The sequence below is a fragment of the Dipteris shenzhenensis genome, chromosome 12, assembly GCF_047967505.1.
Source record: "Dipteris shenzhenensis isolate YYH24624 ecotype China chromosome 12, Dip_SZ_1.0, whole genome shotgun sequence".
Lineage (NCBI taxonomy): Eukaryota > Viridiplantae > Streptophyta > Polypodiopsida > Gleicheniales > Dipteridaceae > Dipteris > Dipteris shenzhenensis.
The window spans coordinates 14,573,659-14,589,510 of record NC_141607.1 but is presented as its reverse complement, the minus strand read 5'-3'; the positions used below and the strand labels follow the sequence as shown (position 1 = coordinate 14,589,510).

Below are 15,852 nucleotides of genomic sequence, written 5' to 3'. Positions count from 1 at the left end.
CCTGTGCTCAGCCACACCCAGGGTAGCGGTCACGAACTCAGTTGCATCTACCATCGGTGTAGCCTCAGTGCGTGGGATCCCGCGTACTCTGATGTTGAGAGCCTTACTAGCTCTCTGCTGCTGCTCCATGAGGGTAGCCGAAACGGTGACCCTTGCGGGTTCCCGTTTGGCCACGTCAACCCATCTGGAAGTCTCCTTAATAGTAGATTGCATGCTCGCAATCTGTGCCTCGACCACCGGTGTGCTCCCTGGGGTAGTGTGTATGGCTGTGACCTCCTGTCGGAGCTGCATGATATCCTGTCTGAGTCCCTGAATAAGACCCACCTGCTCCCGAATGGCCCTAGCTTGCTCCTGTATGATGCAGCTCTGCTCTTGGTTGAAGCGGACCTGCTCCCGTGCGAAGCGAGCCAGCTCCATCTCACGCTCACGAAAACTATGTATCTCCGTGAGTAGGGTCTCACGGGCCTTTGGTGTGTCAATCCACCCATGTCCATGCTGAAACTGTGGTGACTGTGGCATGAAAGAGTGGGACTGTGTCCGAAAACTGGACGGTGGCTGAGTGAGGAACGGAGATGACAGTGGAATGGATGAGGCAGTCCCAACGGGGTGTGGGAGGGTGGGCTGACTGAGAGGGAGAGGGGAGAGTGAAGCGTAACAGGAGAAGAGGGAAAGGGAACAACAACCGGCGCTATGGGCATGAGTATGTCACTGATCGTAGATGTAGATGGAGCTGAGACTGGGAACTAGAGCTGGGCCTGAAGCGGGGACTGAAGTCGAAGTAGAGATAGAGATAGAGGGAGCTGAGGTTGGAGCTGAAAATGAAACTGACACTGTAGCGGGAGTTGAGGTTGAGGTAGAGATAGATGCTGAAGAAGCTGAGGCGGGTCCTGCCTTTGCCTTGTTGTTTACCCCGAGTCCACTTCGGTTGTGACGTGTGTTCACATCCTCCAAATTCAGTTGTTTCGTTTGCTCTTTTTTGTTGTTGTTGTTTTCGTCTTTCAGGTGTGTTCACATCCTCCAAATTCAGGTGAGGAAGGCACCTCAGATCTACAGAACCACACACCACCTAAATAAGGTATACAAGACCCTTCCACAGCTCCTGATCTCTCATTAGTTCCCTGACAATAAGCTTGCAAAGCAAAGCTCGACAATGAGTATTAGATCTGGAAGAATCAAAGTCTCCCAAGCCATGTACCTGTGGATCCATCAAGTCTGTTGCAAAGAAAGTTTGTGATATGTCTCTTGAGCTGCATAATGCCGTCCCTAGACTGACGCCAACAAGGGCAAACAAACCAGGATGTGGCGAACATGGACCAACCTACTGTGTGGGAGTCATGCCAATGTCCACGTGACAGCTTGAGTATCTAGTAGATGAACCTCTTTGAACCCAAAGGGATTTTTTGCACTTATGCACTGTGCATGGTTACAAATTCAGAAATTTTCTTGCCCATCCTACAATGATATGGCTTCAACACCGTCCCCCTATGCCTTAGCATACCACAGATTTCAAAGCCACGGAGACCCACATGAGAAGATTTACGTCTTACTACGACAACTCAGGGATGCAAAGCTTTGCATTGCTTCTCTGGAGAAGCCAATCTCAGAATGGCTAACAAGAGGTAATGCAAGAAGTTTTACAACAATGTAATATTTCAGCTCTTGCACCACAGCTTGTGACCAAGGTACAAGAAATTGTCACTACTCAGCTCAAATCTATGAGACTAGAAATTACAGAAACAATGCAATACAAGATTGACAAATGTGATATTTATGGAGAGGTACAAGAGCAAGAAGCCATAGCAAGAAACAAGAAGTTTTTACGCGTTGAGGGATTGCAAGATAGTTGCATTAACTGTTTTGATGAGGAAGGTGAAGACACTAAGGAAGAGAAGGATACCCAACTCAAGAAGTCAATACCACAAATGGAATGGGATTAGTCGAATCAAGTACAAGTCTACATCAAAGAAAAGATTTCAAGAATCAAGATTCTCAGACAAACCAGCAAGCTGAAGGGTACTAGAGTTTGGATATTTGAAGAGCTCACTCCGACTCAGCTCAAACAAAGGGCAAATGAACTCACCAGTCGTCGTATCAAAACAATCTTGGCATATTGAACATAAAGGCCCATCATCCACAAAAGTGATACACGACGGAAGGGTGGATGGTTTTCTGGCTGCCAGGCCCACAAAATTTGGATTCAAGTTGCAAACTAGACCCAAAGACTCTTAGCCTTAAGCTGATGTTATTTAGACCGATTTCAGAGTAGTTTTGGGAATGTAGTTATGCTATAATAATTTTGAGCTGAGCTGCCATATGCACTGCTCGACTCTCTGGTCTATCCAGATGTTGTAAGTCATTTTGACATTTTGCACTTTGTCCCATAGGCCCGTGAGGCCTCCCGAGGATGTTAATATGACAAAGCGTGAAGAGTGGGAGAAATAGAAGTAGGATGGCTACCGAGAGAACTAGCCTCAATGACAAAATACATGCACTAGGGACTGAACTACAGCAAATGAGAGAGATGCAAGGGACCTCAGAAGAGGGCTTTAAAGCCACCCTTAAGAGGGAGATGGCTGCCATGCAGGCCACAACAACTTACTAAACGAAAAGAAGAGATGCTTGAATGGACAGCAGTGGTTAAAAAGGGAGCAGCAGCCCCTAAGAAGGAATTCATTTCAGAAACTCTTGAAGAAGAGAAAAGGAGGGCCAGCAAAGCATTAAACGGGTTGGTAAGAGGCTTGACAGTGGGAGATACTCCAATGGCAGATGCCCAAGTTTTGTTCACTAAGATGGACGTAAATCTCACGTGTGAGACAGCTTGGAGGGTGGGCAAGGCGGAGACATCAACAAGATCTTTAGTACTGAAACTCTGGACCGCCATGGATAGATCTACCCTCATGACTATGAGGGCAACTCTGAAAGGGACAAAGATATACTTGGATGATGACCTCACTCTCTATATCAGGAATACAGGAGAGAAGGAATGGTACGAGTAATGGCAGCAAGAGAGGCAGGAAAGTGGGCTACCTATAGAGATGGTAAAGTGATCATGAGAGAAATAATAGATAGGGGGAGAAAGAGGACGGGGAATTATGACGGTCTCGGACCAATGGGCTGGATGCACAAAGAGGGTTGAAAGTAGTAGTGTGGAATTGCAATGGTACCCTTTGGTCCGATCTTGGGGGTTTATTGGAAACATATACCGACAGAGACATGATCTTCTACATCGAGACCCATGAAATCTCGGGAAGAGGGCTGCCGACAGTGACGGGATATATCTGGGAATCAGCCCATAGGAAGGAGATGAGGGGAGACAGTGGGATACAGGGGTCGGGAGGCGTGGCTTTCCTTTTCATATTTGTGATCCAGATATAGGAGCATGCACGACATATGTGGGTGCGAATTCAGATACTAGATACATGCCCAATCTTCATTGCAGTGTGTTACTTTCTCCCAGATACATCATCCGTTGCACGGGAAGTCACCACGGAAGGACACAACCCACATGAGACTACTCATGATGACATCACGGAGCTCTCTAGTAGCGAGACCCTCCTCCTTCGTGACTCAATGCACGTACTAGAAACAGATAGGTTGGCCTGCTAGATTTCAATGATGATTCCCTTATAGTGCCGGAGATGTATGCAACATCCATCACTTGGATGCACCAAAGGCACAATGGATCTCACACCGAGTGACACGGCGTAAGAAGCAGGCTTTCCTCATACAGAAGATGGATGAGGTGATTGGATCCTTTCGTGGGGGGAACCCTACTACGGGATGGTGACTCCTATCGGATGGGAAGCCACCCATCCCCATCACAGATCGAGATGTTTGGCACACATGCATGCTCTCTCTATGATGTCCCAGGTTAGACACCACCTGATATGATCACTATGCCCAAGCCCACTACGTGCCACCTGTTCACAGCATAGAATGTACAGGATGCCCTTGTCTGGCTTCATACCGGAGATCTCTACATCATGAGGGGCTATGCACTGAGCACTTTGCACATGGGCATGAAATCTTGACCGCGATTTTAGTGCATCTATTCAATCATGTCGTATGCCCTGGCTTCCCGGCTACTTGGAGCACTACTACCATTGTACCGATACACAAGGCAGGTGAACTCATGGACACTAGGAACTACCGTACTCTCACGATTGGCCACACTCTGGCTAAGATATATGAGTCAGTACTAGAGAGAGAGAGATCAGCAACCACACAAAGAGTCACGAGCAACGGGCTCTTGGGCAAGCAGGTTTTGGGACACAACACTCCACCCTGGACTATATCTTCACCTTGAGGGCTATCATTGAGGAGGCGAAGTTGAGGCACCAGAAAGTCTATACTGGCTTTGTAGACTTTTGTAATGCATTTGATACTGTACCACGCTTCCGCTTGATCACGAGGTTACAGGAGTCGCAGCTCCCAGAGATCATGATATGGGGGGTGATGAGTCTTATATGAGTTCCTCAGAGGGAGAGTACGTGCCCCAGGTGGTCTAATAGATTGGGTTGAGAGCACTATCGGAGTGAAGCAAGGCTGTCCACTCTCACCGACTCTTTAAGGGCTCTATATTGATGACATTACATCCTTTGTAGATCGTCTAGGTGGAAAGGGCTTGCTCCAGGTTGACCTGATGGTGCAAATACTGCTGTACGCAGATGACATAGTCCTGATATCCTCCTCAGCCGAGGGTTTGTAGAAACACCCAGAGGCTTTGGAGATGTTATGTAGAGAGAGAGACTTGACAGTCAACCTTGGAAAGACCAAGGTTATGATCTTCAACACCTCGTGAGCAGTGGCTTGTCGCCATAGCTTTACATACTGAGGTGAGTCAGGGGAGATAGTGCAGCCTTACACATATTTGGGGGTAGTTTTCACTGGGCTAGGTTTCACGATGACACTTGCAGCTACAACATGACTCACACGAGGGCAGGGTGCTCTGGCCCGCCGACTAGAGAGGCAGTGTTTCCAACCAGGACTCTCCGACGAAGGGTTGGCTTTTTGACACCCTTGTGAGACCGGCGGCCATTTATGCAGCACCCTTTTGGGGGAGTGACATTTCAGCGACAGAGTGGAAGAGATTTGAGAGGCTACAAGTGACCATGGGGTCTAGGATGATTTGGAGTAAGCCCTCGGTCCCCCACCGGATCATACATGTAGAGTTCGCTCTCCAGGTTGATGCCATCTTTCAGACAGCGACATTCCTTCACCGAGTCTGGGCCTTACCTCAGTGGAGATTACCGAGGCTAGCAATGGAGTCTCCTAGGCCATTGGCAGAGTGGTGTTGACACAACATGGTACGCACGGATATCCACATGGTTTGGTAGCCACAACATTCAGATGGATAGGCTCCCCCCCTTTCAGTACAGCATAGATGAGCCACCCGAGAGGATCCCACGAGATGAGATCAACCGGATCATACGGTTGGACCTCCTCCAGCTTCATATGTCGCGGGCTTGGAGGGGAGACCAGGAGTTTCCTACCAAGATCCAGTTCTACCATGACCACTTCCTGAGGGTCTCTGAGTATGGTCTCATCATTAGACCTCAGTATCTTGAGGATAGGAGAGTCTCACATGCACTAAGGATTGCCATCAGACAGTTGCGAGTCTCGTCACATCAGTTGAGGATTGAGGCAGGGAGAGCCACAGGCATACCCAGAGAGCAGAGGATCTGCAGACTATGCCACCAGAGGTCGAGACAGAGGAGCACTTTCTGTCTATCTGCCCAGTATACTAGGAGATCTGAGGGCGATATCACTGCCTCTTTTAGGAGGGGCTTGGATTTGGTCCACTTACACGGCTGATCCACTTTCTTGATCAGGTGTGTGTTGGACTCCATCTGATTGAGATGTGGCGACACAGAAATATATTGATGCGACATACCAGAGAGCATCAGGAGATGAGACAACAGGTCACTGAGATCGACCGAGTATAGGCATGTGTCACAGACTTCTATGCATCCGAGTCGGCTCTTGGGGAGGATGAGGGGGAGGAGATTGATGAGATGAGAGCATCATGGACCCGCAGTGAGAGTCACCGCCATGATGTTGCCAGACGAGAGGAGCGCACTCCACACACAACAGGGAGAGCGACCAGAGGACGCACGATCGAGGTTCGGTCTATCTCAGTCCTCCTTAGAGGAGACCGCTAGAGACGAGGCATCACCCTCAACATGACCCATCGGATACAGAGATCAAGGAGACCACGCCATCCACCACCTCGAGAGACAGCTCGACAGACAGATACGAGAGCTACTCGCATCCCATCAAAGAGTCACCTTGGCACTTGAATATGGGGAGCCTGTGTGTGCTCTCAAAGCGTTAGCTCTGAGGAGCTGATAGTATTTTGTTATTTTGCTATTTGCTACTTTGCCATGTTGTTCACTACTTCAGCAATTTAGCTCTCAGCAAGGGCCTTAGTGAGCCCTTTGCTTCAGCCCATAGCAACTTGTATCAGTTACTTTTGGTTTTGCACCTTCGTGTCATAGGCCTGCGAGGCCTCTTGCAGACATTAATATATCTTTCTTTCTTTCTTTCTCTACCATGATGATGATGATGCCAGGGATGTCTATGACTATGATGACTTGTATGATGATGTCATTGACTGTGTCTACATAATTTTTTCTCTAGCATGGGTTAGGATGCTCGCTTAGTAGCTCCACCCTTTTGCTCATGTATCAGGTTTTCTATCAATCTCAGAGACCTATCGGTCGTTAGCAGACTTTAATAAACTTTCTTTCTCTCGATCTTGATGCGGCATAAGAGGTGAGCTTTCCTCTCACATAGGATGGATAATGTGATCCGATCATTTCGTGGAGGGACCCTACCATCTATGCCAGGGATGTCTGTGACTATGATGACATGCATGATGATATCATTGACTATGTCTACACAGTTTTTTCTCTAGCATGGGTTAGGATGGTTGCTTAGTAGCTCCAACGTCTTACTCACTGCATCAAGTTTTCTATCAATCTCATAGACCCATCGGTCTGTAGACTTTAATAAACTTTCCCTCACGACGCTTGACGATGCTTGACGTGGCATAAGAGGCGAGCTTTCCTCTCACATAGGATGGATGAGGTGATCAAATCGTTTTGTGGAGGGGATTCCAATTTTGCATGGGGGCTCTTATATGAGGGAAAAAACAAATCCAATGGCTTCTAGCCTAGGGGGCTGATTTTGGTTTCACTTGGATCCAAAGGGGTGCTTTTGTCAGGTGCTTGGGCTGCCAGGTCGGTGTGGCTTCGCGCAATTTTCCCCAGTGTTGGGGAGAGTATCGAGAGGAAGCTCCTTTTTTGGAGCTCAGCCAAACTTGATCTTGCTGACCTTGCTTCCCAGGGGTAGTGGTGGTCAATTAGGTCCTGTTGGCCAGGGCATGGATTGTCTGCACTTGTTGGTGCCATTCTAGGGATTGCATCACTGAACTAAAAAGACCTATAAGAAATTTTCTTTGAAGTGAACTAGATAGTTCGTAGACACCAGAGTTAGGGTGGCTTGGGAGACTTTGATTCTCGCCATATAGGAAGGAGGCCTCAACAAACAGACCTAGACATGCAATGCAGAGCACTATTATGTAAGGTGGTGGTTAGAGGATTTTTATTGAGATAGGAACCATGGAAAGATTTCTTCATTCAAAGTAAACAATCTTGTTCTCCTTCTCATGTGGAGATTGGATGGATACTACCAGATGGATCTTCACCTTAGCCCATCTCAGGGCTGCTTTCATTTTATGGCTGCTATCCGAAAGCTTGGGCTAGCTTTAGGAGGACTCTTTGGAGAGTTCTCCCTACCTCTCAAGAAGAGATTAATAGATAGCTTCTCATGTGAAATGATAGTATACTTGATGATCATGGCAGACTACTTGGTACTTCTCATTATATACAGTGGTCTAGATGGGAGAGAGGTCTTGCCAGACAATAAGTCACCTCAAAAGGAGTGCGGCAAGAATCCAGCAAATTGATGCATCCATACTCTTGGATTGGGTTCTTCCACATGACATGCCTCCTTCTCAGTCTACTTCCTCTTTACGTCATAGGATTTCGAGGATTTGACAGGAATGCCCTGGTCTTTGATGTCCATTTTGAGGGCAAGCTGTCTAGATCTACATAAAATATACGTACGCATTTTTCATTTCAGCTTGTGAGGGTTGGAGGTCATGTGGATTAGTGCTTCTTTGCTTCAGGATGGTATCTAGACCCTAACCCACGTCACATTCCCTTGGTTTCATGGAGGATTTGGCTCTATGGAGTTGTCCCCATAAAATGCTTGTAGTGGGATTTTGGGGACTGGGAATGGATTGATTCAAGGCACCGAGAGAAGAGCCTACCCTTTTCTTGATACACGGTCAGTGATGTCAGAGTTTTCAGCTTAGTTTCAAAGGTTGGAGGTTCACCAGAGAGCCTCTCATTTGGAGGATTTCCGGTTTTTGTCGATTTGCAAAAGTCATTTTGGAAGAGACTCCGGAAATTCCTTAGGAATAGGAAAATAACTCTTTTCTTTTGGCTTTCTATTCATGAAGGGATTGTGGTGAATCGGTTTGGGACAGGTCCCACATGTATTTGTTGTCTTTCTGCTTAAGAGTCTATTCAGCATTATTGCCTATGGGACTGCAGACAGGCGCGATCATTTGGAAAGGGATTACTAGACTATTGGGCACCTTTATGCGTTCTCCTTTGTCATGACTTGGGGCTAGGTAGCTTGGCTCTCTTTGTCCAAACCTCAGTTTTTTTACGAGAGACATGACACTTCTTGGGTTGTTTCGGTTCGACAACATTTGATTGAGTCATGCTCATTGGATGACTTTCTTGGCTATCCATATAGACCACCACATGCCTCTATAGACACTTCTTGGGGGATTCTGGCGAGCATAGCAGTGTGGCATATTTAGAGATCTAGATGCACAGAGGCTTTAGATGGTTCCCAAGTCCCATTCATCACACACATTCGCCAGCATTCAAACAGACACAGTACATACCTTGATGGCCATTTGGGGAAGTATGTAGGGATCTTCATGGGAAGCTTGTACAAGGAGGACTATCTTCTTCAGAGAATGGAGTGGCTCGCCATTCTTGTTGAAATCCCCACAGGGTTGAGATGGCATTTTCAGCCTCAACCTTGGATTTTATGTACTCTCTTACGAGAGTTTGATTTTGTCCTATTTGGGTTATGTTTTTTCATGATTGCATGATGTATTCTTTCCTAGAGCTTTGCACTGGGAGTTTCTTCCATACATAATAGAAGTCTTTCTTTGAAAGAAAAAAAGAATCTGGTAGTGGGATGATTTGTAGAGAGACAATACCCCCTTATAGAAAAGCCAAAGCATAGCATTGTGCCCTCCAAGGATCCCTAGTCTAGGTTATGACCGCTATGTCTAGCCCACTTAAAAAAAGGAAAATATATTCTGAAAAATACTACAACCATGCACAAAGCCAGTTTGTGTATCATGAATCGAAGGAGGCAATAAGAGCTACAAATGAAGGTTGGTTGCTTGTGCTAAAATTTTATAAGTGGTGCCCAATATGTCATTGGCCTCCACAATGTGACCAAAATTTTGCACCCAAAGGCATAAATCCAAATCCCAAAAGTGAGTAACATGATCACCAATGTTCCTCACAAAAAGCGGTAAAAAATGTGCCCAATAGTGTCATTGGCCATCACTATGTGACTAAATTTTTGCACTCCCCTTTTAGAGATAAGATGGATGTAATTGACAAGGGAATAAATCCAAATGCCAGAACTGAGTAACATGATCACTAATGTTGCTCTTAAAAAGCGGTAAAAAATGAGGGGGTAAGCCCAGCTGAGCCAGGGCATTTGCCCTTATGCAAGGTAAATAATGCAGATCTTAATTTCATGTTTGTGAATGGTGCATAAAGTGAAATTCTCAAATCCGGAGTTACCAACAAGGGAATAGTCTGCCAAACCCTTAGCGTGGCACTATCTCTCAGGCATCTCAGGGTCTACAGTGAGAAGGTAAGCATAGTAATTTGTAGCAATCTACATGACACCTGTGGATCTGGCTGCAAAATACCATTAGAGTCAATTAACTGGGAAACACTTTCTTTGCTCTTCATCTGAATCCAAAATTAGTCACATGCATGGTAAGGAAATTCAGCCTTTCACTGCAAAATTGACTGCTGATGAGCCCTTGCTGCAGAGCAAGGTGCCTCATGGACCCAGGCATATGATGGTCTTTTCTGCAGAATCTTTTGGAGGTAGTAGAAGTAGTTATCTTGTAAATACTTAGCTTCTAGCATATCAAGCATTCTTGTACAAAGTGATGTATATCTTATCGAAGCAGTGGCCAAAAGAAATGTCATTCTAGGGCTGCAGCTTGTCCATGTTTCCCAATATATGGTGATTCATGACTTCATCAATTTAATTTAGAAAGGCACACTCATGCACAAACATTTGTTTATCAATACACTTGTCAAGTTTTATAAAATGAAAACGTTTAGACTTCACAAGTAGTTGTAGCTTGAATGAAGAGATTTTGGACTACCTTTTGATTAGCCTTCTCCTTTAGTGCTAGCCTTCATCATGGCTGAGTCTGCCCTTCACCTCCGGAGTGCCGACAGAAACTCAGTACGAAGACTTTGTATAAATGGATGCTCAAGTATGTGTGGGTGTGTGGATTTGTATGTGTGAGAGCATATTTTTATACTATGGTCTACACCCACTGTTGGGCGCTGATGACGTCAGTGGGGATGTCATAGTAGCTAGTCCCTGCTATGCATGATGGAGTTTATGGTTTTCAACCTTGTGAGTGACTATCATGAGATTGAAACTGCACTATGTTGTGTTTTTAGAGGATGAGTTTGGGAATGTTCCTGGATTCATTTAGGTATATAATTGTCAAGTTGAATAAGACAATTGAATCTCCTTGTTGCAACCTTTTCCAAATGATCAATAAATCTTCTAAATAGCTTCTTTTCATAGCAGTCATCATGAGAGGCCCATAGATGTTGGATCTGCAGTAATTTTGGACAAAGCATCAATTACAATATCGTTCTTTCTAGGATCATACAAGATTTGGAAATGAAACATGACTAAGCAATGATCCCACTTCATATGCTTTTCTTGAATCTTTTTGGGGTAAGAAAATACTTTACTCCAATGGTGAGTTCTAACAATAACAAAACACTTTCCTAGTTCTAACAATAAAACTCATTTCCAATCAAGTAATGCTTCCGTATTTTACTTGCATGTACTAGTGCCATCTTGTTCTTATGAATGTCATTGTTCAACTATGAATCCTTAAATCTTCAGCTCTCATAGGCTATAGGATGGCCTTTCTGAGTGAGTACTGCTTGAATGCTTTAACCATTGGTGTTAGCTTCAACTGAAATGGCTTTTAAAGATTAATTGTTTTTAAAACTAGTCTATGAATCATTGCTTCCTTCAATTCTGCAAAAGGTTGCCATTTCTTTATCGTCCACTGAAAAGGAATATTCGTTTGGTAAAGTCATGTAAAGAAGCAACTATCTGGCAAAATGTTTGATGAAATGTCGATAATAGGAGCAAGGAAAGACCATACCTTGATATCTTTAAGCTCTAGCCATTCTTGGATAGTCTTTATTTGGGCAAGGTCCATTTTTACTTGACCTTAAGTAATATTGTGTCCCAAATATGATTTCTAATTTAAAGAACAGACTCGTTTTCCCATTTTGATATATAATTTTTCGATCCTTTAGAGCTTGAAGACAACTTCTAGATGTCCATGATGCTTGGCTTCATGAGAGTTGAATATTAAAATATCATCAAAGATGATGCCCACAAAATATCGGTGTTGACAAAAAGCTCTTTCCATCGTATGGTTAAATGCAGCTGCGGCATTAGGACGTCAAAGAGCACAACCAAACATTCAGACAATCAAAGTTTGTCCTAAAGGCAATCTTATGAACATCCACCTAGACTTGGTGGTATACACTTTTAAGGTCAATTCTCATATCAGCAATTCGAGGAATAGGGAACCCACTCTTAACAATTATTTTTTAAAGGGCCCTATACACGCTTTGAAAGTTCCATCTTTTAGATGGCTAAAGAATAGTAAGGGCTGGATTATAACCCTATGTGGTAGATCTTCTACTTTTTTCCAAAATTTTTCTTCTTGGGCCAAAGTAAGCCTATATGAAGCAGTGTTAGGACAGAACTACATGGGGCTGGATCTATTTTATGGCCTTTGGGCCTAATGCAAGGTAGTTCTTTGGGTAGATCATTGAGAAAGTAGTCAGGATAAGTTTCAAATAAAATCGACTATCAGAATCTAGAGGTGACTCGTCGCAAGCATAGGGGTTGTCCTAAACATTTGTCAAATAGGCATAGACCGTATATTTGACAGCCTTAGAGATTTGAAGATGACTTACCATAGGGATGGCTTCCCCTAAGATGCTGGTTTAAATGTACATTGGCTGCCAATGACAATCTTTTTGTGAGCATATACCACTGCATTTTTCTGAAGTGGGGCATGCACCCACTGGAATTTCGACAGGGTGTGTCCATTAAGTGTCTAGGATCTAGTGATCTGTGAGCTCAAGGTTGGCCAAACACGTAGCTCTTTTGTCACCATATAAAGAATGACCTAACCATTAAACATCTGTGACAATCATGCGTGCCTAATAGTCATGACATCATTAGAAGGGGTCTACTTGCTTACCAAACTAACCCATAATCCTTCATACTATTGCCACCTTATGGATATGTTGCTTTGCTATCAATTTCCAAGTAGCAGCTCACACCCTAAAACCATACTAATAATGAGGTGTGCTAGTCCAGCTATTAGCGACTCCTATCTTTAGGTGCTTGGAGAGATGTGAGTGGAGGTTTAATTATCCACTTGGTATTTGTATGTCACCACTAGGGTACTTGTCTTAAATTATTATGAGCCCACCTTACTTGAACAAGTCATTGGACTTAGCAATTGGACAATGAATCCCAGGTTAACCCCAATCTACTCAGTTGCATCTCTAGTTATAGATTTGGTGGAGTTAAAAATTCCTCACACTACCTAATTATGGGAAAGTAGTGAAAAACTGAACATAATTATGAATAATACCTGAAAAGGGATACTCGTTTCTGTCTTGTTCTAGGTGTTAAGATGTCTTGTAAAGGCTTGCATTCATCACAAGATGGGGTGTTGCATGTGGAGGCTTTTTGTAGGGATCATATACAGGCACATGTGATAGCCTTCCTCCCTCCAAAAAAAGATGAGAATTTTAATTCTTTCTTCGTTTAAAAAAAACAAAAGAAATTTAATTCTTTCAGAGTGAAACATCCTTTGAATGTAGCCTTCCTTGTTTGTATTTTTTTGCATTGATCATTCATTCTCTACATGCAGAAACTGTCAAACTTACGATGATGGTATGGAGCCAAGCACTAATATGTGCTCCATAAAGAAACGGAGGAGAATTTCCTGCATACATGTTTTCACAATTTACCTTAGACGTCCATCATTCATACCTTAATGAAGCTCTCTTGGAAATATTCTGTTCATATGGTGGATTGACCTTCATCCTTTTCCTTCTACTACTAACATTGTATGCTAGGAAATCGATCAAAGGAGTCTTGTATTTCATGTTGATTATGACATTTCTAAAAAAATATTAAGTGCTTTAATATGATAACATTCATCTATATTGTATCGTATCAATGTAATGTTATAGTTGTGGGTGATAGGTGTCGAAGCTTTAAGTGCAGAGAACCTAAAGCCAGATCTTGTTTCAGATAAAGTCGCTACTTTGGTGGATGTACTCTCCAAGTTTCGGTAGGCTTCATCTATCCTTGTTGGTTTTGCTAATAATTGCAGTTGTTGTGGATTTGTTATAAGTGGATTTGCCTTGCTATGGGCTACATCTAGTAGGTTCTTGGTTATACTTGAATGTATTAGTGCTCACCTTTTGAATCATCTAATGTACAAATCAAACATGTTTGTATGTTCAATCATTGGTTAGTGAGGTAAAATTCCTAAATTTTCAGGAGGGCTCACATTGAATTGGATGAAACCCTCTAATTGAAGATCTTATTCTTCAGCTCTGAATCTGAAATTGCAAATGCTTCAATAGAAAGTGCAGCTGAGTGGTGATCAAGGTGATAAAGCCCCTTTTGCAAAGTGCCAGTGAGAACTATGGCATTGTCATCACGAAGATCATAAACTAGGCATCTGTAGCCATCAAAAATCACTCTGAAACCTGAAGTAGCAATTGCTGAAATTGAGATCAAGTTGACTTCAATTCCAGGCACAAAGAGAACATTTGTCAAAGTGACAGGATGACTTGAAATAGATGTGACCTGCACATCTCCAATTCCTTTTACAGCATATGAAGCATTATTAGCACATGTGACAGTCACCCCTCGAGGTGCATCAGCTAAAGAGTGAAACAACCGTCTGCAAGATGTGACATGCTTTGAAGCACCACTATCAAAGTACCAGGACGGAGCATCATTAGCAGTAAAGAATGCATCAGCTTTGGAGGGATCAAATGAACAATGGACAGCCCATGCCCAATCATCCTAAAGAGCATGTGCATGTGAAGCATCTGCTGGCTCATGGGATTCAATAGCATGTGAGGCATTAACTGTCAATCCTGCTTTCTTTTTCTCCGAAGCAATGCGCTTCCTGCATTTTGAAATGTCATGTCCAGGCTTGCGACAATAGTTGCATATTTTCTTCTTTGACTTATCTGCTGTATTTTTAGATGCATGGGAGGAATTGCAGCTGCTATGCGCAGATTTTGGCTTGCCCATAGGCTTGGAAGCCTTGCCTCTTCTTGTCTGCTGTGAAGCAAATGCATGATCAGGAATAATGGCTTATCATCTTCACGAAGAACGCCAAATAGATCTTGATTGTTCCTAGCCATAGCAAATGTGATACCCTGAAAGAGACCTGAAAATCCAAAAGCCTCAAGGCTATCACTGCAAAAGCTGGCTGTCCAAAAAATGACAGCAAATATCTGCAAATTTCCAACCCAAATCAAAGGGCAAATGCAGATGTGACCCAAATGTGACTGTGGCAGGCAATGTTCACTACAAAAGCAGCAAATCTGGCAAAAGCCCCAAATTTAATGAGGGCTTATAGGCCAAAAAGAGGGCAAGTGCAGAAAAGCCCCAAATTTTGCTTAAATTTTGCAAATGACCCAATGTATGCGAATCTGACTCAATGTCTTGCAGAAAAGACTCAATGTCTAAAAATCTGACTCAATGTCCTGTCCCAAAGTATGAACCTCAAAATGTAGGCTTTCCAAGCTGTTGAAATGGCTCGAGAAGATTTCAAACAGTAGAAGGAAGATAAGGAGAGCAAAAGCTCTCAAAAGCCCCAAATTTTGAGAATACTCTGCAAATGATTTCACACGTGCAAAGGCTATACCAAATCCTGGAGCAAATAACAATATTGTTTGGAGACACTGCCTCTATATAATACAACCAAGGTGGCTATGGAATGTAACAAGCATGAGGAGAATACCTTCTACTGAAGCAACTCTTGCATTCTCCAAGATCAACGAACTTGTGATTAACTGCCCGGTTAGTGCCCCAATCATGGACTACCTTTGGGGTCTTCAACCAAAGGAGGGTCATTAGATTTTTCCATATCCATCATAACAAATTCTCATGAGGCACTTGATAAGGAGTTGCAAGTTAGTAGAAAGATTTTCTAATGTTATGGGGAGAAAAAATTTGGCAGAGAAGAGACTCAAGAAGATGAGCAACCCGTCAAAAGTCCTTCTCACAACAACAAAAGATCGGCAGAATTAGTATTGAAAGCATTGCTCCAGGCTTGCATCAATAAGAAATATAACGTGAAGAATATTTGCCCAGATTGCAAACAGCAAGAAGGCTTCTATGAAAAAT

The 15,852-nt window shown here is 43.6% G+C and overlaps 1 protein-coding gene across 1 annotated transcript in view; it reads left to right on the top strand.

Annotated features, from left to right (window-relative positions):
• The window catches only part of LOC147895860 (endoribonuclease Dicer homolog 4-like), a 92,491-nt gene that overhangs the window by 35,660 nt on the left and 40,979 nt on the right, over positions 1–15,852 (top strand). The window contains exon 10 of the mRNA XM_087382432.1: positions 13,684–13,771. Coding sequence (XP_087238558.1) covers positions 13,684–13,771 — 88 coding nt within the window. The remainder of the gene's footprint in view (positions 1–13,683; positions 13,772–15,852) is intronic.